This window comes from Podarcis filfolensis (genome assembly GCF_964270895.1).
Source record: "Podarcis filfolensis genome assembly, chromosome: 5".
Classification (NCBI taxonomy): domain Eukaryota; kingdom Metazoa; phylum Chordata; class Lepidosauria; order Squamata; family Lacertidae; genus Podarcis; species Podarcis filfolensis.
This window is the reverse complement of record NC_139608.1, coordinates 4015153-4036902: the sequence shown is the minus strand read 5'-3', so window position 1 is coordinate 4036902 and position 21750 is coordinate 4015153. Positions and strand designations below refer to the sequence as shown.

The 21750-nt window shown below is 43.4% G+C and overlaps 2 protein-coding genes across 3 annotated transcripts in view; one reads left to right on the top strand and one right to left on the bottom strand.

Moving 5' to 3' along the window:
- Window positions 1-21750, bottom strand: part of LRCH3 (leucine rich repeats and calponin homology domain containing 3) — a gene marked incomplete at its 5' end in the record, with an annotated part of 83514 nt that overhangs the window by 21453 nt on the left and 40311 nt on the right. For both annotated transcript variants that reach the window (XM_083612774.1, XM_083612775.1), the window contains 8 exons: window positions 2872-2919; window positions 4039-4188; window positions 4531-4582; window positions 4894-4989; window positions 8612-8688; window positions 13249-13397; window positions 16301-16421; window positions 16878-16971. In XM_083612774.1, the coding sequence (XP_083468900.1) occupies window positions 2872-2919; window positions 4039-4188; window positions 4531-4582; window positions 4894-4989; window positions 8612-8688; window positions 13249-13397; window positions 16301-16421; window positions 16878-16971 (787 nt within the window). The remainder of the gene's footprint in view (window positions 1-2871; window positions 2920-4038; window positions 4189-4530; window positions 4583-4893; window positions 4990-8611; window positions 8689-13248; window positions 13398-16300; window positions 16422-16877; window positions 16972-21750) is intronic.
- HTR2B (5-hydroxytryptamine receptor 2B) overlaps window positions 1-21750 on the top strand; it is a 176970-nt gene that overhangs the window by 123424 nt on the left and 31796 nt on the right. The gene's annotated exons all lie outside the window — the stretch shown is intronic.

The following is a 21750-nucleotide window of genomic DNA, read 5'->3' as shown; positions in this document are numbered from 1 at the left end:
TTTATATACCTTTGTCATGTTTTCCCCTTGCTCTAGACTAAGGTAAAGGTAAAGGGACCCCTGACCATTAGGTCCAGTCGTGACCGACTCTGGGGTTGCGGCGCTCATCTCGCTTTATTGGCCAAGGGAGCCGGCGTACAGCTTCCAGGTCATGTGGCCAGCATGACTAAGCTGCTTCTGGAGAACCAGAGCAGCGCACAGAAACGCCGTTTACATTCCCGCTGGAGTGGTACCTACTTGCATTTTGACGTGCTTTCGAACTGCTAGGTGGACAGGAGCAGGGACCGAGCAACGGGAGCTCACCCCGTCGCGGGGATTCAAACCGCCGACCTTCTGATCGGCAATCCTAGGCTCCGTGGTTTAACCCACAGCACCACCCGCATCCCTAAGCGCCACCCGCGTCCCTTGCTCTAGACTAAAATGCCCCAAATAGTGTGATTTCCCCCCCATCCCCTTCATTATTTTGGTTGCCCTTTTCTAAATCTTTTCCAGATTTACAGTATCTTTTTAAGATGAGGTGATAGGAGCTGTAGTCCAAAACATATGGAGGGTGCCCAGCGAGCGAAGACTGGTGCAATTGCTAAAACTCAGCGAACAGAGCATGCCGTGAAGCCAACCTGTGCTCTGACGCCAGTGCACTTGCAGAGAAGAAGCAAGTGTGCAAAAGCAGAGCTTGACTGTTCAGTGGTGTTAAGCAATGCAAAAAGCCCTGGATCTGGTGGCCAACCCACCAGTTCAATGACAACTTGGAAGTTCAGGCTGGATTTAGTTATTGATTGATGGTGACATGGCTGAAGGACCAGCAGTTCCAAAAGTGCTTTTTAATATTCCCAATATATTATCTGCTCTCACGTCAGCTCTACTGTTTCAAGAAAGATCTTGGAACAGATCTAAATAGGTCTATTTACATACATTTGCCACATTTACAAGACACAGACTACATGGACAAATCCACAGTCCAACCAACGTCAAAACAGGGGTGGGAGTGGGGGGAAGGTTTAGAGGAGACACCTCTCTGCTGCGGCACAGTAGTGATCTTTATTTTTTTTTTTTTAAATAATATTTATTAAAATTTTTCAAAAATACAAAAAATATCACTTTACGGGACTCCCCCCTTCCCCCACCCCTACCATATTCCCCTTTCATATTGTTGGCCAAACAAGTTCCCCATTCAAATTGAAACTTAATTTGTTTTACAGTAAAAAAAAGAAAAAAAAAAACCCAGTGTTCTTTCCCCAAGACCCACCCCATGTCATTCCACAATTTCCATTTTTTAATGAAAGAAGCACCCCAGATAATAGAAACAGAAAAGGTAGAGAATAAAAAAAATATAATGAATAATAGACCAATTCAGCAAAAAATAACCAAGTTGGCAAGCCTTTGGAGTTTTAGTTCTCCCCCCCCTGTCCCCGGTTTAATTTCCCCCTGACCATCAACCCCTGGTGTCTGCCTGGAATTCTTAAGACCATAAATCACAACTTTTCCCCAACTCCTTGCTGGCTTTTTCTTTTTTAAAATTAAAAATAAATTTTTTTGAAAATCAAAATTATTATTATTATCATTATTTTTCAAAACTTTAACTTCAGTCTTTAATAAAACTGTAATAGAACTCCCTCCATTGTTCTTTCCAGGTTGTAGTCTGATTTCCCTTTGTTCCGCTGCTAAAACGTTGTAGTTCGAAAGTTTGGTAAGTCTGCAGGGATGGTTGTTATTCAGGGGCAAAACCTTACGTTCAGTCCCTTCCTTTCTTCAATAGAAAAATCTATTGTCTCCTTTAAAAAAACAAAAAAGAAAACACCCTGAAGACGAGATGTTATTTCCGTTTTGCAGCTTTCCCAGAAGATAACCAGTCCTGTAAAGTTCCATTGGTGTTTTTCCACTTTCCCAATCCTTGTAATGTCCCGAAACTCCTCAAGGGGGATTGTTGTATCTTTGTTTCCTCTAATCCAAAAGTCAATTTGTTATCCATATTCGCCATTTTGTATCCAAATTTTAACAAGTTGTAGCAAATTGTATCAAATTTAACCAGCCAAGTTCTCATAATAAAATCCACTCCGCTTTTCGACTTTGACAGCTATTTTGACAGCTGTCAAGATCTCCGACTCCTTTCACCAGGCTCTCTCTTCAGTCACCCCGGTTCCCAGGGGGGGGGGTTGCGTTTCCCTTCTCCAGTTCCTCCTCCAGCACAGTTCTTGTAGTTCCCCATCGTGAAATTTTGGATTTTTATCAGCAATGCAAGCCTTTTTGGGTCTTGGTTTCCCCGTCCTTGTTTTGGAAAGTTTACAATAGGGAGGGGACTGACTTCCTTTTTGGATCCCCCCCGCTCGTATCCAATTCGAAAAAAAAATTTTTTTTTTTCCTCCTTTTGAACCCGATTTCCAAATTTACTCACGGGTTGTTGTTGAAAAGTCCGAATTTTCAATGGAAGAAGTCAGCGCTCTCCGCCGAATGGCATGCGGCTTCGCTCAGCAGGGGAAGCAGAGAACTCAAGGCACCACGCTTCTCCCCGGCACCCGATCCGTAGCCTTTAAAAAGGCTCCTTCACGAGTCGGGAGGGCGCTAACGGTGCAAGCCGAGTCTCCATGTCCACGGCCTCCGTGGCCGTGGTTTCTAAGGGTCCCCGCATCGCCGGTGCGGTAGAACCCAGCCCCTGCCGAGCAGACTCCCTCCGGAGCTCGGAGGGAGTCCGCCATTCGGCGATGGCGCCAACCCGGAAGTCGGCACAGTAGTGATCTTTAAACCCTACGCTTACACTTCAGTCCTGAACAGATTTAAGTCAGATCCAGTGATTGTAGCCTCAGTAAAAGAGGGATCCCCCCCATAAAGAGCTTAGGAAATGACAAGAAGGTGGTTTATAGCTTTAGTTCTTACCTCGCTATCCAGAGGGCTTTGCTTCTGAGGGCTCTGGGATGCCTTTTGCTTGGAAGAATGAAAAGGAGCAATTTACTAGGGAAAAGCACGCAGGCTCAAGAAAATAGGAAATAAGGTGGCAAGATGGTCAAGAAATATTCCACGAACTTAAGCAGTTCCTAAGCTGAACCATTTTATTGACCTGTGAACAGAACCCACCTGCTTAGGAGAAAGAGGTTAGAGTTGGCATTATGTTTCTTAAGTAACTCAACTTTGGAACCAAATACATCAGCATTCTCCTAAATCTACTACTGTAAAGCTGGGTTGGTCTACAACTCCTACATTGCATCATAATGACAATAAATCCATTACAAAAGTATGAAGTTGGAAGACCCCTTTAAACAAACTATATCCCAAATCATTCCTGATCTTCACCACTTTCTGTGATACGTTTCTTCCACCTAATGTGCAGCCACAGTCTGATGCAGCTGTGCTGTGCTCTGGGTGACAGTCCTCTAAGCCCCCACTCAAAGACCTCACTGTGTGGAGTGTGATGAAAACCCCAATGGTGACGAAAGCAATCCAATTTCCAGTAAAACAGAGCAAGCAGCAGGGCCTATCATTAAACAACCAGTCATGTAAAACCTTAAACCTTTTCAGAACTATTAGTTCCCCATCAAGTTTCAGAAGAAGTAGCCTGTATCTTATTACACGTCTGCTGCCAAACCATGTGACCAGCTGCTAGACTTCTTAAAAACAAAAACTGGGCAAGATTCAGCTCCTGGGTAGGGGTGTGGCAAACCCTGTATGGATGAATGAATCAGGGGTGGGGCAGAACATGGTGCCAATACCACTTGTCTCCCACCCTCAGTATATGTGGACTTTAACAGCAATGCCAGACCCTGTGCAGTAATTAGAAGAGGATTATTCAGCATGCAGACTAATTCAGAGTGGTGGAGGGTTCCTATCGCGTTCAGTGTACAGGTGTGTGCATGCACAGCTAGCCATGCTATGTTTGGAGCGGTGACCCCCTACAACTTTCTTCTGGGGTGGGAGAAGGTCTGGCCTTTAAATATACAGTCGCAAGAGAGGGCGCACTGAGGCCTCTGTATAACTGGAAAGCATGGGACCACCACCACCTCTCCCTGGAGAATTGCACACTAAACCTGAAAACCTAACTTGACCTACCTTGACGAAGTCGAGGACGGCCTCCCTTTGGATCTGTTTTGTCCTCATCTTCTCCTCCTCGTATTGTAGCGCAGCAAGCTGGGCTTCCCTCCGGGTACGCTCCACTAAATGCTCACGCCTTTTGTGTAGATCTGCATCCGAGTGAGAGACCTGGAAGAACGTTAATTTGGAATGGGCATCAGAAAGAAAGCTACACCAGGGGTCAGCAAACTTTTTCAGCAGGGGGCCGGTCCACCGTCCATCAGACCTTGTGGGGGGCCGGACTACATTTTGAAAAAATATATGAACAAATTCCTATGCCCCACAAATAACCCAGAGATGCATTTCAAATAAAAGGACACATTCTACTCATGTAAAGACACGCTGATTCCCAGACCGTCCACGGGCCAGATTTATAAGGCGATTGGGCCGGATCCACCCCCCGGGCCATAGTTTCCCTACCCATGAGCTACACACCAAGCAGCACACTTCCCAATGTGCAACGCAAATTACCTGATTATGGGTGCCAGACAGCAAAAGAAGGCAAGATGAGTCGCCAGAACCTCTGAGGGGGCAAAACAGAACATTGTTGGATACAAAATAAGTATTTCCCCTTCACTGTGCATAATGCTCTAAAAAGATGGTTAACATAATAAAGCTCCTCTTCCTAATCATCTAAACATTTTCCTTGGGGCAACATGCACCCAGTGAATAAGCCATAGGAAACAGTAAATGGTCTGTGCAGTCAATTTTACATAGGATGCCACAGATGTAGCTTCCTTTCAAAGAAAGCTTATTTGCACAATCAAACTACTGATGGGCCAGACCTGCACTTCATTTTAAATGAGGGGCACCACATATCACTCACAGCCTTACCTTTCTGCTCGGTCTAAGCAGTTCCTCAGAAGCTGCTGTCGGTCTCTGTCATGTGTCAAGCTCAGACTTTCGGGTCGTCTTAATTCATCTCCATCTCTGAAAACACAAATACACAGTGGGTGGTAGTGGTAACTGACCCAGAGAAAATGGAAAAAAGAAAATGGAAGAAATGTTACAGCATATGAGTAGACAGAGCAAACCCTTTTAAGAAAATAGTAAAATTAAGATAACCAGGCCTAAAATGTTCATGTTTTAGGGCTAAACAGCAACTAAATTCAACATGGGTAGTAGAGTGCAGAATCAGCTGCCTTGGGCAACGGAATTTTGAAAAGATGAAGAAAGATGAAGAAAGGATTTCTTCAGAAATAAAAACATTCAAACTGAACAAAACCGATGTAGTTAATCACCCTTAACCACAATTATCAGGTTGGGTGAGAGATCAAGTTCAGCTCTAAAAGTTTATTTGCACTTTGAATGTATACCACAAAGCATCAAATTTCATTTGGATATCTTGCTTATAAATTTCTAGTGACATACTCTTTTTTGCTACTCTGAAGAAAATGAGATTCTCTTCTAGGCCTGCATACTAAGCTCCCACTCGAGGCAAAGTGGAGAAACAGATTTATCAAAGCTGACAGATCCTTCACTTTAGCTGCAGCTGATGACATTCTGATTAAATGAACTACATTGTCCTGCACTCCCCCACTTCACTGAGCACCAGGAAGCGCCAGGGTCAGTCTTCCACAGGGTTTTAGCTCTCTCATGGGGAGAGTGTGCTGGAGACTTGCCGCACTTCGGTGATCTGTAATATCTGCTTATTTACAAAGGATGAGTTGAGCATGGGGGAACAGAGCAGGCAAACATCTAGGCGGACAATGGCAATTTGTAAAGCAGCATCAGTTCTCCCCAAAGCAAGCAGCATTCATTAGCAGCATCCCCACCAGCAGCCAACAAACCGTTTCCTGCTCTCTATCCATGAATCTTAAGTTTGGTTTGGAATATCATGAATAAGGCAGTTTAAGTTGGCATGAATTTAACCAGATCTATATTTATCCTGATAGCCAACAATAGAGATTTTGTTAACATAAGCCAGTCTGAGGCACCATCCCAGTCGGATGCCTTGTTCTAATTTAAGCTCTCAGGGTCCCAGGTCAGGCTCATCACCATCATGCCCATTTTTGGTTAGGTAATTAAAAGCTTATCTACCAAGCACACAAACTCTTCAAAAAATACATTTACTTTGTTTTAGCAGTCCCTGCTACATTTGGATCAGCTATGGAACCGGGAGCAGGGCAGAGGAAACCCTTTTAAAGACTCGGATTTCAAGGAGCGTTATTCTGTAACATCCCATGGTGAATAATAATCTAGCAGGTTCTGGAAAAAATGGTTCCTTACAAGCTGTGAAGCTTCATTTATGAAGCAACGCTGCTTATGCTTAACAAAAACTGGGAGCATTATTGCCATAAATGGTGAACAGTGAAGACTTACTGCTGACACCGATCATGTATTATGTGGGGCAAAATACTTCTGCACCCAACAACCCAATAAAAGGATGTACTATAATGAGTAACACACCATAACCTGGTGCAGACATGATGCTATCAGATTCTTAACCATGGCTATTTGCAGATGCCTCTCCTTCTTCTCTTGCATGTACCCCCCTCCATTTCCCTTTTCAGACCTGGTATTATGTATACACTGAAAATTAATGGCAACTATCGTTGTAACAAATTACCTTTTCAACCCCCACTTCTAAGTATGGTGATTGCTAACATAGGTGCAGATGCAACACTGCTATGGAAAGGGAATGGTGGAGGGGAATCGCATGTGTTAGGGGGCAAGGAGTATAAAAACCCTCACACTGAGGGGCTCCTGATCTCTCAACCATGGTTGCAAGGACAGAAACATTATGTTTGCATTTGGCCCAGTAAGGCAATATATGCAAAGACTCTGGGACCCTGTGCTAAAAATGCAACACTTTGTGACCACAAAACTAAAGAAATGGCGCCCAATTTATCAGGTGACATGTTCCTCACACTGCAGCATGATTCACCTTGCTGATTCCTAAAGCTCTGAGAGTATGGAACAAAAGTTGTTGTTCAGTCGTTTAATCGTGTCCGACTCTTCATGAAACCATGGACCAGAGCACGCCAGGCACTCCTGTCTTCCACTGCCTCCCGCAGTTTGGTCAAACTCATGCTGGTAGCTTCGAGAACACTGTCCCACCATCTCGTCCTCTGTTGTCCCCTTCTCCTTTGTGCCCTCCATCTTTCCCAACATCAGGGTCTTTTCCAGGGAGTCTTCTCTGTCCTTCCAATGAGCACTCAGGGCTGGTTTCTTTCAGAATAGAGAGGTTTGATCTTCTTGCAGTCCATGGGACTCTCAAGAGTCTCCTCCAGCACCAGAATTCAAAAGCATCAATTCTTCGGCGATCGGCCTTCTTTATGGTCCAGCTCTCACTTCCATACATCACTACTGGGAAAACCATAGCTTTAACTATACGGACCTTTGTCGGCAAGGTGATGTCTCTGCTTTCTAGGATGCTGTCTAGGTTTGTCGTTGCTTTTCTCCCAAGAAGCAGGCATCTTTTAATTTCGTGATTGCTGTCACCATCTGCAGTGATCATGGAGCCCAAAAAAATAAAATCTCTCACTGCCTCCATTTCATTCCCTTCTATTTGCCAGGAGGTGATGGGACCAGTGGCCATGATCTTAGGTTTTTTGATGTTGAGCTTCAGACCATATTTTGCGCTCTCCTCTTTCACCCTCATTAAGAGGTTCTTTAATTCCTCCTCACTTTCTGCCATCAAGCTTGTGTCATCTGCATATCTGAGGTTGTCGATATTTCTTTCGGCAATCTTAATTCTGGCTAGGGATTCATCCAGCCCAGCCTTTCACATGATGAATTCTGCATATAAGTTAAATAAACAGGAGACAATATACAGCCTTGTCGTACGCCTTTCTCAATTTTGAACCAATCAGTTGTTCCATATCCAGTTCTAACTGTAGCTTCTTGTCCCACATAGAGATTTCGCAGGAGACAGGTGAGGTGATCAGGCACTCCCATTTCTTTAAGAATTTGCCAGAGATTTCTCTGGTTGACACAGTCAAAGGCTTTTGCATAGTCAATGAAGCAGAAGTAGATGTTTTTCTGGAACTCTCTAGCTTTCCCCATAATCCAGCACATGTTTGAAATTTGGTCTCTGGTTCCTCTGCCCCTTCAAAATCCAGCTTGCACTTCTGGGAGTTCTCAGTCCACATACTGCTTAAGCCTGCCTTGTAGAATTTTAAGCATAACCTTGCTAGCGTGTGAAATGAGTGCAAATAGTTGGAGCATTCTTTGGCACTGCCCTTCTTTGGGATTGGGATGTAGACTGATCTTCTCCAATACTCTGGCCACTGCTGAGTTTTCCAAACTTGCTGGCATTGAGTGTAGCACCTTAACAGCATCATCGTTTAAAATTTTAAATTGTTCAGCTGGAATATCATCACTTCCACTGGCCTTGTTATTAGCAGTGCTTTCTATGGCCCATTTGACTTCACTCTCCAGGATGTCTGGCTCAAGGTCAGCAACCACACTACCTGGGGTATACGAGACATCCGTATCTTTCTGGTATAATTCCTCTGTGTATTCTTGCCACCTCTTCTTGATGCCTTGATGTGTTGTTGGGAAAGAGTGTTTGTGATGGCCAGCTTGTTCTCTTGACAAAAGTACTCACCTATTATGATGCAAGTATCTTCTGGCATCTTCTGACCTGTGGAATTCCCGGATGGGTGTTGGTTTTACTGGTGAACCCTTAGTGAAGGAAGAAATGAGATACAAAAGTAATTATTTCTAGTGCATTGAGGATGGTTCCAAATGTCAGCTCCCTTTGCCAGAGCAAGTCTGCCAATTGCAACAAACTAGTTTGAGAATTAGTGGCCTTTTAAGTTGTCCAGATCGAAATTAATCAGTGTGAGAAAAATACTAGACAGGAGGAAGTGAAGCACTGTGCTGTAAGAAAATGGGTTAATTTGTAGTATTTGGTTTTAGTATTTGGTCCTTGTCAGTTTTATAAACCTCAGTGTTGTCTTGTTTAGATTTTCAAATCTGCCAGCTTCAATTCACATGGGATGAAAAAGAGCTATTTTTAAATGTATTACCCACTATTCTAATGAGGTACACTACTTTAAAAGGACATGGAATTTCATATGCCAGCAAAATTTCAACAGGTTTGCTAATGCCCCACTCTAGACAAAACAATCAACCATGGCTTAAGGAAATGTGTGAATACCTAAACAGCAGTTAAGCGTTGTCCTAAAGCCAGGATTTGGGTTTGCAAATCATGGCTTGCCCTAAGTACTACATCTGCACAGATTAAATCGTGACCAAGACAGTTTTCCTGCCTCTCTGCTTGCAAGGCGACAAGCAGCTCAAGCTGTTCATTTCTTGAGCACACCCCTTCAAGGATGGGGATTACCTCAGCAAGGAAAACTACAGTTTTATTCTACTTTTAAACTCCTAACTGGGATTAAAGTAATAAACCACAGTTAGGTTTAGTTCAATGTTGAGCCTATGCTGAACCTAAAGGTGAGGAAATTCCATAATGGCAGTGCCACCACTGACCATTGTTAAACTGGTTGTTTGCATCCATCTGTCTCGAGAGACAATGGAAGAGTCAGCCATCGGAGGTAAAGTCAAACCGTTGGAGAATTACAGTGCCTGCTGTGGCTGAAAAGACCTGTTTTATTGCGGCAGGGGCAGATGAAGGCGTCCATTGAATGTAAATTAACCCATTTTCCTAAAGCAAAATCCTTAACTTCCTCCTGCCTAGTATTTTTCTCGCATGGATTAATTTTGATCTAGACATCTTAAAGGCCACTAATTCTCAAACTAACAATCTCGTTTACTGAAACAAAATCTATAAATGACCCATTTGTTCTTAGGTACTATTTTCCAAAATACTGTTGTAATTTAAAGTGGTTTGAGTTCATACACATACACATTTATTTTTCACTAAGAGCTGGCGCCCCCTCGTTAACTTTGAAGAGAATTTTGGATTTTAGCAGCCTACGGGTCTCCTCCTGAATTATGCCTTGGGCAGCAACGTGATCCTTCTTGTCTCATTACTGGACTTGCGGAACTAATATACGGTCAGAAGAAATATGAGCCACTGCAATTTCAAGAATGGAAATTGGTGGGGGGGGGGGGGAAATATAAAGGACCTTTTTAGCCAACCACTGAACAAATAGCAATTAAGCTGGCCCACAGACATGGCGGTATTATCCCACAGTACACAAAAGCAGCATATTCAGCCCCCGGGGAAACCCCAGTGCACTCAATTGGAAGATCATCCCGGTAATTAAGGAACTGCAAGTCTCACTGCCGCTTAGCCTTAAGAGAATAATGGCGGTTATGTTGGGCCCCCAAGTACGTATGCGTGGGATATGAAGTGGAAGAGATCACTGGGACAACAATAAGCCAAACAAAATGCACTTCAACCCAGTTTCGCATTGTAACATATATGTGAAGGCACAGATTGTAATCCGATTGCAGAATGGGCCACTTGTTAAGCAAAGTAGAAGATTATCCCGCGCAGGCTGCCTGCACACATGGGATGCAGCCCACTGATTCAAGCCTCCCATTAGACTTATGCAGAAAAGGTTTAGATTAGAGGCCATGGAGGAGTAAATGTATTACTTTAACATTTCCTAGTGATTTTAGGCTTATTAAGAGCCCTTCCTTTCCTACAGTCCAGATGGTAACAGGAGGGGGTCCTTTGCCCCTCAATATGCCCACAGCAGTTAAAAGGCCAAAACCAAAGTGAATTCTACCAGGACTATTTACAGAAATACTACAAAATTAATGAACTCTGAAAAGATCTTGGATTGAACTTTTGTGGTCTCTAGCTGTTATGATAAAGATAATAGGGATTAAAATTGTTTAAGTTATTAAATTTAAAAAAAAAAGTTGAGTGGAAAATAAGGTGATATTTTAAAAGGAATGTTAAGAGATTAGGATTTGCTGGATTAACAAGTTGAACTAGAAAACAAGAAGGGGAGGTATGAGGAAGTCAAAGTATCATGTTATTGAAAAACTGTTATTGAAATTGATTTGTTTTTAATATTTTCCTTTTTCTTTTTCTTTTTGTGTTTATATAAAATTGGAAAATCTAATAAATATTCATATATAAAAAAAATGAATTCTACCCCCACTGCCCTTAGTTTTAAAGGAGACACTTAAAGCCACAAAAAAGAGCCAATATTATATCGCACACTGCCATTATGTACCCTTCCAAAGGTTGCTAAGTTTACTTTGAACCAGTCAAGCATTTCAGCTTTAAACAAAGCACACACTCTAAAGTTTGGAGAGCATTTTAACAGCTCTATTAATTTAAATATATCTCCAGATTAGAAACATGCATCCAAAAATACATTGGCATGTTCTCCCACATAGCACTGAATCCATCAAAATCCCAAACTGCCCCTGTGCCAGCTTAGCTGCATCTATTAAAAAGCCAGCCTGAATAGAAGGTCTTACAAGCATGTCTAGTTCGGAGGATTTGCATAGCTGCAGGAAGCCACAAAATATGTAATGTGTTGTGCTTTTTCTTTACAGGTGGCACATGCAGAGCAGAGTCAAGAGGGAAATCTTATAAAGCTTTCAGAACTGCAACGACGGATGCACTTTTTTTGCGTTAAACACAAGGCAACTGGCCCTCAGCATTTAACTGCCTATAAACTACTGCCATTTAGCTGCTTCCAACCAGAGGCGTTTGGTTTTCGTTTTTTTAAAGCGAAGTAGCCACTGCACTGTTACTTTAATAGTGGCATAGAAGGGCACTTGTATACATTCCCCCAAGACCTGTTTATACTGATTCGGGATTATTGCAGAGTATGACAGAATGAACAACCACGTAACTCTCAAAGTTGGTGTTTGTAATCAAACTGGCCCTATAAAAAGCATGCTCAAAAAGGTTCAAAAAAAACACCGTTATCTCAAGGAGCATGCCGTCCCAAAATGGCTGAGCTCATTCATTCAAGAAGCTCGCTCCATTTTGTGGCATAAAAACTAAACTGGTCTAATTTTGAAAAACCAGAAGGCACAATATAACAGAACAATGGGGATTCAGTTCTGTTTTCTGGACCTAATTTTTTTGTTAGTGTAAAGCTATGCATCTAATTATATGAAATGAAGGAAATATCTCCCTACTCTTCTCATTATGGGGAAGAGATGCTTCCTTTAGGCTGGCCCACAAAACAACTGGAGACTAAAGTGAGAATGCTGGTACAAGGAAATGAGCCTGGATTTCTTAATTGTAACCTTTCAGTTGAAATACCACGGGGCAGATTTAAAACAGCACAATGCTGTACACAGGCTGTACATTGTTCAATCTTATGTTCCAAGAATAAATCCCAAAACTTGTTGAATGTCTTTATTTCTTAGGAAGCCAGAAAAGTCATACTTTACAGATGCTTGACCTTTATTTTTGACTTCCCTTGGGGCATCAGAAATTGCCATGACAGTATACTGGGAGGGGTAGATTTGTGCTAACAGGCCAAGAGGCCTGCACCCCCCCCCCCCCGCTCCCCTGAGATTAGTGGATGGACTTGGATCCACACTCTGGCTGCTGATGAGACAATATCTGAAGTACACCCACCCAAAGAGGATGCAAATGCAGATTAGCTAAAAGAAAACTCTTAAAAGCAGATCAGAATGGATTTGATATATACAATGAAGTGGAATAAAACTGCCTACAATAAAAGGATAGCAAAGCACCATATAATTATTATTACACATCCAAGTACCTCTGAAAAAGCCCTTGCTTGCCCCGCCTTGCTTGCAGCACCCTAATTTGGATTTAGGGGTGGGGTGGTAATGGGAGGTGAGGCTGTTGGAAAATTGTCTGTGTGCAAGCAGAACAGACTTTTTGCTCACATAAATGGGATTTCACCTTCCTCTCCTCCCTCCTGCAGACCCATGCAGCCTCAAAATCTGAAACAGATTTTTGGGAACATGAGGGGGGGGATGGAGACAGGAGGAAAGTAAGGCGACGTCCCATTGGATACTTCTCAAATTCTGCACCCAGACTGTTGCACGGACCACCATGGACATAGCACATGGGAGAGAAAGGCCAATTGAGCAGATATCAATTGAGACTCTATTGCAGTCAAAACTACCACCTTGTACACCTACAAGACCCCAGAGCACAGTGCTTTGAGTCAGTAGCTGAAAGCACAGCATTGGGACTGCTCCAAAATCTCTGAATCTCCAGATCTAAAAGTCAACCAGTAATAGCCACTGTGGATGAGAAACAACACAAACAAAAGGGAATTTCACAGGGGCACACACACACAAATTAAAAGGAAGCACCACCTCGTGAGATATTCGCCGTTGTTCAATATATGCCATGAACTGTGAGCTGAGGCTGTCTGACTCCATGCACTTGGATTGCCTCACCTCTTCCTCCTCCTCTTCGGTGACACAACTGTCAATAAAGTCGATCTGATCCAGATCATGTTCCACTTGGCATATACAAAGAGAAGGACCGTAATTAGATAAGCAGCCGGGGGAAGGGAGAGGCGCAGAGAGAGTTAACAGAAGTTAAGACTGCAGCAGCTCCATCAGGTCTGACCATATTTATTCAAGAAATCTCTTGCTGCAGAGTGGCTCATACAATCAGCGAGCAAACTATAGATCAAGCTCTTTATAAAAACTGCTGATTGGGAGGAGATTTCCAACTAATATTAAACAAAGAGCCATTTCGTACTTTAGAATGCATTAGAGACAAAGAAAAATCCCACCATGCTAGGGTTTTATTGCTCACTAATGTAACCAGAAATGAATAGTTTACAGCAATTCACTTACATAACACACATTAAATTGAAAAACTCTTTTCCACCTGCACTTTGGCTTACTTGCTTCCACCTGCACTTTGGCTTACTTGCCAAGAATGATCTATTAGTGGTGAGTAGCAATATTAGTCTCTCAAGACTATAGAACCGTAGAATTGTAGAGTTGGGAGGAATGCAAAGGGTCAGCTAGTCCAACTCCCTACAATGCAGGAATCTCAACTAAAGCATTCACTAGAGATGGCCACTGCTGAAGATGCTCTTACCATCAGAAAGTTCTTCCTGATGTTTAGTTGGAATCTCCTTCCTTGTAACTTGAATCCATTGGTTTGGGTCCCAGCTTCCTAGCTTGATTCCTATATCTCCTCTCAGTATCCTATTTTAGGCTAAATACACCCAACTCCCTCAACCATTCCTCATAAGGTTTGGTTTCCAGACCCTTGATCATCTTGGTTGCCCTCCTCTGCACACCTTCCAGCTTGTCAAAACCCTTCTTAAATTGTGGCACCCAGAACTAAACACAGTACTCCAGGTGTGCTCTGACCAAGGCAGAATAGGGTGGTAGTATTACTTCCCTTTATCTGCACACTATACTTCTGTAGATGCAGCCTAGAACAGTGTTAGCTTTTTTTTGCTGCTGCATCACACTGTTGACTAATGTTAAGCTTGTGGTCTACTAAGACCCCTAAATCCTTTTCATATGTACTACTGGCAAACCAGGTGTCCCCCATTTTATATTTCTGCAACTAGTTCTTCCTGCCTAAGTGCAGAACCTCATATTTGTCCCTGTTGAAATTCATTTTGCTAGTTTGGGCCAAGTTCTCCAATCTGTTAAGGTCATCTTGCATCCCAATTCTATCTAATGTTGTATTTTGCAGACACAAGTTGCTTAGACTTTTGCTATCCATATCCAAATAAGTGCTTTAAGTTACAGGTATTTCTGGCTTCTAATCAATATGCGAACTCAGAAACCTCTGAAGTACCTTTGTGAATTGGTAAGTGAGACATGCACATTAACATGCAAAGCAATACTGTTCTGACCAACTTGAATCTGTAAAATGACATGTTAGAACAGCTTTTGGTTTGTTACGATTATTCTGCAAACACCAAAGATGATGCTTGCAGTCAAGCCTGCAATTATATTTTATTTTGGCTACCTTGACATATAAAATGTGAAATTAAGAAAGCAGAAGGTTAAGAGGAAGGGATTGTAAATGGAATAAAATGGTGGGAGGGACTCACACCATAGCTGTCAAGTGTCCCTTATTTGAAGGGACAGTCCCTTATTCCAGCGCCATGTCCCGCTGCTGTCCCTTATTGATGGATGTCCCTTAAATGATGTCCCTTAAATTTTAAAGGAAGCAGCTCCTCTCCCTCCCTCCCTCCCTCCCTGCCGGCCAAGGAGGAGGGAGGCTCCAACTATGTTGCTTGGCTGTGTTGCTCACCCAATAAGAAGTCTAAGAACGACTGGGGGGTGGAGCTTGCATGCCTTGTGTGTGGCTAGTTAATGCAAGCTGAGGGGTTTTTTGAATGCTGGGCGCCATTTTGTTGCACATGCTGCTGCAAACTTTGCAGTGCAAAGCCAGGCCGGGGAGCTATCTTAAGTTGAGGCTGCATAGGCCTTGTGGTGCATGTGATTCAGATTCTATTCAGTTGAACCTCTGGTTACAAAGTTGGTTGGACAGTGTTCTCGAAGCTACCAGCATGAGTTTGACCAGACTGCAAGAGGACAGGAAGACTGGAGTGCCTGGAACAGGTGAGGCTGCAGGTCCCTTATTTTGGCTGCTAGTCCCTTATTTTCAAGGCTGCTGGTCCCTTATTTTCAAATCTGTAAGCTGACAGCTATGACTCACACACATTCAGAAGTGTATGAAAGCTACAACAAGAGCATGAAGCTCAGAAAGGTCTGCTCTCATTGATCCCTCCACTCATTATGTTAACTGGGGCATTTTTTATTCATCACTGCTTCTGTAAGCCCAATAAGGCTTTTCTATGTTGTTGTTGCAGCAAACCTTATGAAAATACTGCACGGCCCAGCATCCAAAATCCCTCAAGGATTCTTGCTCCTGATGGGCTGTGGACTGAACTATTATCCTTTAGAATAGTGCGGATAAGAAGCAAATTACACAAGGAGCAAGTCAACAGGTTTTAAAATTATTTTTTAAAGGTGCTATGCTGGAAGATATATAAAACTCAAAGAGATCCAATTTCCCTCAGTTAAAGGTTACTGTTTCCTGGTCCTCAATCTTTTACAGCTTCTTGTGGTAGTGGAACCAAGTGTTATTTGGATTCTCTTCTCCTAGGAGCTACTTGCAGTCATTCCACTTATCCGCATTTGAAGGAGAAACTAAAATAAAGATTCCTCCATCATCCTGGCTGCGTAAAAATGCCATTTGGCTCCTCCAGTTAAGCTGCATATAGAGCTTTTTAAGACAAAGGGGTAAAATAAAATATGTCTGAAAAGATACTTCTTGGACATAGATGATGCTCCACAAAGCGCACCAGAATCTTGCCATGCAACGTGGGAGCAACCAAATATGCACTGATGGCTTTTTTCTCAAATGAGTGCCATTTACCTCCACCGTTGGTGACAACCATGCTCCCTCGGTGTTCCTGGTACTGACTCTCTCTCCTCAGTCTTTGTTCTTTTGTGATTTCTGCCACTCGCAGAGGAAGATCAGAAAATTCATCTGTAGGCTTCATTGAAAAAATACACCGGACAATTAAGAAAACAAAGATTGTGAAATATGTCCACTTTTATCCAGCTTCCGAAAACAAGATCTGCAGCACTCCAAAATAATGTTAGAAAGAGCTCCTCCTTCAAGTCACTCCAGTGATCTGAATCACATGTAGACAAAGTACACTTTTTTTGTGAGTTTGTTTTCAGTTTAAAGAGTTTTGAAATGAAATGTGGAGCAAAGAGCAGTGCTTGCAAGTCCTTTCCTGCACCACCATTATCAGATTGAAAATAATCTCAGATGTGGAAATGGCACACTGGCCTCAATCCTTGGATGACTGCGGAATAAGCCGTTGCAAAATTGCAGCCCTATGCATTTTAGCAATTGAGTCTTCCACGGCTGTTCTGCCTGATTTTTTTCCTTTTCACATATGCTACAATTATCCACCAAACAGAAACAAAACAAGTATACTTACTTCATTTCCTGACCACCTTTTGTCTCCGCTGTCCACACTATTGAAGCCAGAATCCAGTGCTCCATATGGTCGGCTGGAATATAGTTCTTCATGGCTGTCAAGCAGATAAAATGTTAGTTATTTTATTGCAAAAAGCAAACGAGATTTTTTTTTGGGGGGGGGAGAAGATTAGATACCAGACAGTACCGGGGGACATATTCAACCTGTTAGTCATACTGCATTTTTCCATACATAATGCGATCCAGCTAAAGAGGTCCTGTTCTTCCAGACTGAGAAATGTTCCTTTCTGCTAGCCAACTGTTTGGGCTGCTGATCAGTTGCCTTGGCCTGCAAAGCATTCAGCCACTACCAAAACAATTTTCAAGCACTGCAAAAGAGTACAACTTGCCATCTTGGCAAAAGTAGCTCCTCTACAAACCAAGGTCTACCAGCCACTGCTGAACCTTTGCTGCTCCTTTTTTGTGGCACATTTTCCCTGTCATCTTTGCCTAAACTTTAATGTGCAGCCATGTTCTTCAGGCAGAAAACATAAGGGCCATGCCTATGGTCTGCACAGCACTCAGAACACAGTGGACAAAAACATCAAAATAAGAGCAGCCCTTTAAAGGTCACTTTGGGCTTCATGGAAGACAATAAAAAATGGGATCTAATTAAAATATATACATAGATACTAATTTGGGGTTAACTCTGGTGCTTCATCTGAAAGGCTCCATCCAAGAAAAACAACTACATTTCAATGCACATTTCCCCCCCTCAAAAAAAAAATCTGTAACTCTGTAAGTGGTAAACTACAGTGCCCAGAATTCTTTGAGGGGAAAATTGTGCTTCAAGGTACATGTACACAGCCCTAGTTTGTGTTGGAGATGGGCTAGAATGTTGTATACCATCATTTTCAATTAATAATAATAATAATAATAATAATAATAATAATAATAATTTATTTATACCCCGCCCAATCTGGCTGTGCTTCCCCAGCCACTCTGGGCGGCTTCCAACAAAATATTAAAATACAGTAATGCATCAAACATTAAAAGTTTCCCTAAACAGGGCTGCCTTCAGATGTCTTCTAAAGGTCTGGTAGTTGTTGTTCTCTTTGACATTTGGTGGGAGGGCGTTCCACAGGGTGGGTGCCACTACTGAGAAGGCCCACTGCCTGATTCCCTGTAACTTGGCTTCTCACAGTGAGGGAACCGCCAGAAGGCCCTCGGCGCTGGACCTCAGTGTCCGGGTAGAACGATGGGGGTAGAGACGCTCCTTCAGATATACTGGACCGAGGCCATGTAAGCAGCAGCCACTTATATGGGATACCCTGCAGAAACCCAGTATAAAATGCTTTTAAGGGCATATAAGAGATGGGTGGCGCTGTGGTCTAAACCACAGAGCCTAGGGCTTGCCGATCAGAAGGTCGGTGGTTCAAATCGGAGGTTCGAATCCCTGCAACAGGGTGAGCTCCCGTTGCTCGGTCCCTGCTCCTGCCAACCTAGCAGTTCGAAAGCATGTCAAAGTGCAAGTAGATAAATAGGTACCACTCTGTAGGAAGGCAAACAGCATTTCCGTGCGCTGCTCTGGTTCGCCAGAAGCGGCTTAGTCATGCTGGCTACATGACCCAGAAGCTGTACGCCGGCTCCCTCAGCCAGTAAAGCAAGATGAGCGCTGCAAACCCAGAGTCGTCCGCAACTGGACCTAACGGTCAGGGGTCCCTTTACTTTTAAAAGACGTTATTCACATAGTGAATAGCGGTGGGATTTGCCTAATGAACCCTATCGGTGGAAACCCTCCACAAGGGCTTACACCTGCAAAACACGGCTTTCCCATGTCTCCTCCACCCATGTACCCTTGAAACTGACTGGGGGAGGAGCTGTCGAAGAGAACCCCCAGAACAGTGAGCAGAGAGGCAGGAAGATTATATCTGGCAGGCTGATATGCTTGTGCAGACAGAATGTCAGTAGTAGCGCAATGCTGAGTTATACCCAAAATGTCTGAACTCAATATGGTTTACAAAAACTGGAACATGGTTATACTCAAAATGTTAAATAATGCATTTTTAAAAAGTTAACCATTATTAATTCATAAAATATTTTGAATGTGTTTCAAATCAGCCCTGAAGCAAGTTGAGGGAAGTTTTTATGCATTTAATTTATTGCCAGAAACAGGCATGACATCCATGGTACTAGGAACTCAACAAGAGGATACAGAGCACAGAGTAAGCTATCTCTGCTCTAAATGTACATAGTGACTAGACAGTTCAATACTGTGGCCATCACAGACACAGTATATGGAAACTGCCACAGACAGCAGAGACGTAACAAGGAGGCTTGCCTGGCCCACTGCAAATGGGCATTTAACAATGAATCAACTGTCCTACTGGCACTAGATGCCCCAGGGAAATCTGCAGCAAGACAGTAATAATGGGCAAATGGGAAGTTCAGCAAACGGACGGCTCCACCCAGGCATTGCTAATTGCTGATTAGGCTGCGGCTGGTTGTCACTTGCATTGAAAATCAGTTGCTTGGAATGCAACTTGTAATTATTAATTATGTGGCACCGTGTGAGCAGAAGAGTCTCCGCTGTGAGAGAGCTGCAATCTAAGAGGGCAGAGCTCAACAACAGATGTTTACAGGAAGTGTGTTGCAAACATGAGGACTGCTGGCATTAAGTACTTCAAGCCAGACGGCAGCCAATGTGTCAGAAGCGGCAGGTTGCCATTAATACATCTACTGTGGCATGCCTCACTTCTTCTCTGCATGTATATGTAGTGTTAGAGAAGGTAGGCAACCTAAGGCCTGGGGGCTGGATGTGGCCCAATTGCCTTCTCAATCCGGCCTGCTGCCTTTGCAAGCTCTGAGAACCAAAGAGCTACTGCTCGTGCGGTCTGCGGTCCATGCTGCGCCACCAAGCGCAAGGCGAACTCTGCACGTGGCAATGCCGACCTGTTACATCATGTGCATACAAATGTCAGGCCAGCAGCAAGTGGGGAAGAGCATGAAAAGTTTCTGGGCTAGGAAACTATGCAGTGGGACGGCTGTTACCATAAATGTATTAAGAGCAGGAAGGTGGTAGAATCACTGGGGTTTTTAAAGTAGAGGTTAGATGGCCATCTGTCATGGATGCTTTAGCTGAGATTCCTAATGCATTGCAGGAGGTTGGACTAGATAAGGGGTAGGCAACCTAAGGCCCATTTGCCGGATCCGGCCCAATCGCCGTCTCAATCCGGCCCACGGACAGTCCGGGGATCAGCGTGTTTTTGCACGAGTAGAATGTGTGCTCCTATTTAAAATGCATCTCTGGGTTATTGTGGGGCATAGGAATTCATTCATATATTTTTTTTCAAAATATAGTCCGGCCCCCCACAAGGTCTGAGGGACGGTGGACTGGTCCACAGCTGAAAAAGGTTGCTGACCCCTGTGATAGAGTATTCCTGATTAATGATGACAACCGAGCTAAGCATGTGCAACTGTTACTAGTGTGATTCTCCATGCAATTGTATTAAGTAGGATGTGGGTACTCTACAATTGCACCATACAATTGCTGAAGAACACAGAGTTCAACACTTCCATTTTAGAATACAGCAACTTCTGAGCAAAGGTAAGTCTGGAAGCAAGTGGGCAATACCTGGTCAGGTCTCAAAAGCTGAAATTCTGATTTCTTGAGTGGGTGGAAAGATGATGCACTGAACTAGATTTCAAGTAATCATGGGAGGTTATTCCGTGCCCTACATAACCCCCCCCCCTTTCCCAGGACTACCAGAAGAATAAAATATGCAAATATAAGCCAATTTGCTTAACTGGCATAATGTACAGGGCCTTCTTGGTAGTTGCACCCGCCCTGTGGAATGCCCTCCCATCAGATATCAAAGAGACAATCATATGACTTTTTGCAAACATCTGAAGGCAGCCCTGTTTTGGGAACCTTTTAATGTTTGATGTTTTGGTGTGTTCCTTTATATTTTGTTGCAAGCCACCCAGAGTAGCTAGGACAACCCAATCAGATGGGTGGGGTACAAGAAATAAATTAACAACAACAGAAAAACTCAACTACACTTTTATTGCCTTTTCAGAACAGGGAATTCATTGCTCTTCATATGTAGGCTAGACCATGGAGTTTTTTGGAGATTTTAATAAACGACTTGCTTAGACCTACTCGTTTTCTTTAATTGCTATTATTTTTACTGCCCCGGCATTGGATATCCTAATTGTTTTATGGGCATTATTATTATTATTATTATTATTATTATTATTATTATTAGTCCTAGCTGGGGCAGAGGGCAGCTTGTTCTCAGTCACAGGAAGCCTTGCACTAAAAACCAGAAACAGAGGCCGCCACAAGCACAGCTGCTGTAGGGCTGAGTTTCCTGCATTTTACTGTCTCCGGGCCAAGAAATTCACCTTAGGGGCAGCCAGAATTGTAGCAGCCAGTGCTGCATACTCATCTTGCCACCATCTCCTGCTCCTCCCTTTGATTTATCTGCTGCTGCTCTGCTGGCCTGACTAGCAAGGCTGCACCAGGCAGGAAGAGGAAGCACTACACAGATGTTGCCAAATACATCTGCCTGTCTCACTCACTCACTCAGCTCCCCTGCCGGGATTGCCCTTTCTAGAGCGTAAGGTCACAGTTTCCATTTCCACGGCACAGGGCATTCTGCTGCCCCTTCTCCCTTTCACTGCTGCACCGTTCAGCAAGGGGTGGATAATTCCCCTGGGAAAACCTACTGGCAATTTTGATGTACAGTGGTACCTCGGGTTAAGTACTTAATTCGTTCCGGAGGTCCGTTCTTAACCTGAAACTGTTCTTAACTTGAAGCACCACTTTAGCTAATGGGGCCTCCTGCTGCTGCCACGCCGCCAGAGCATGATTTCTGTTCTCATCCTGAAGC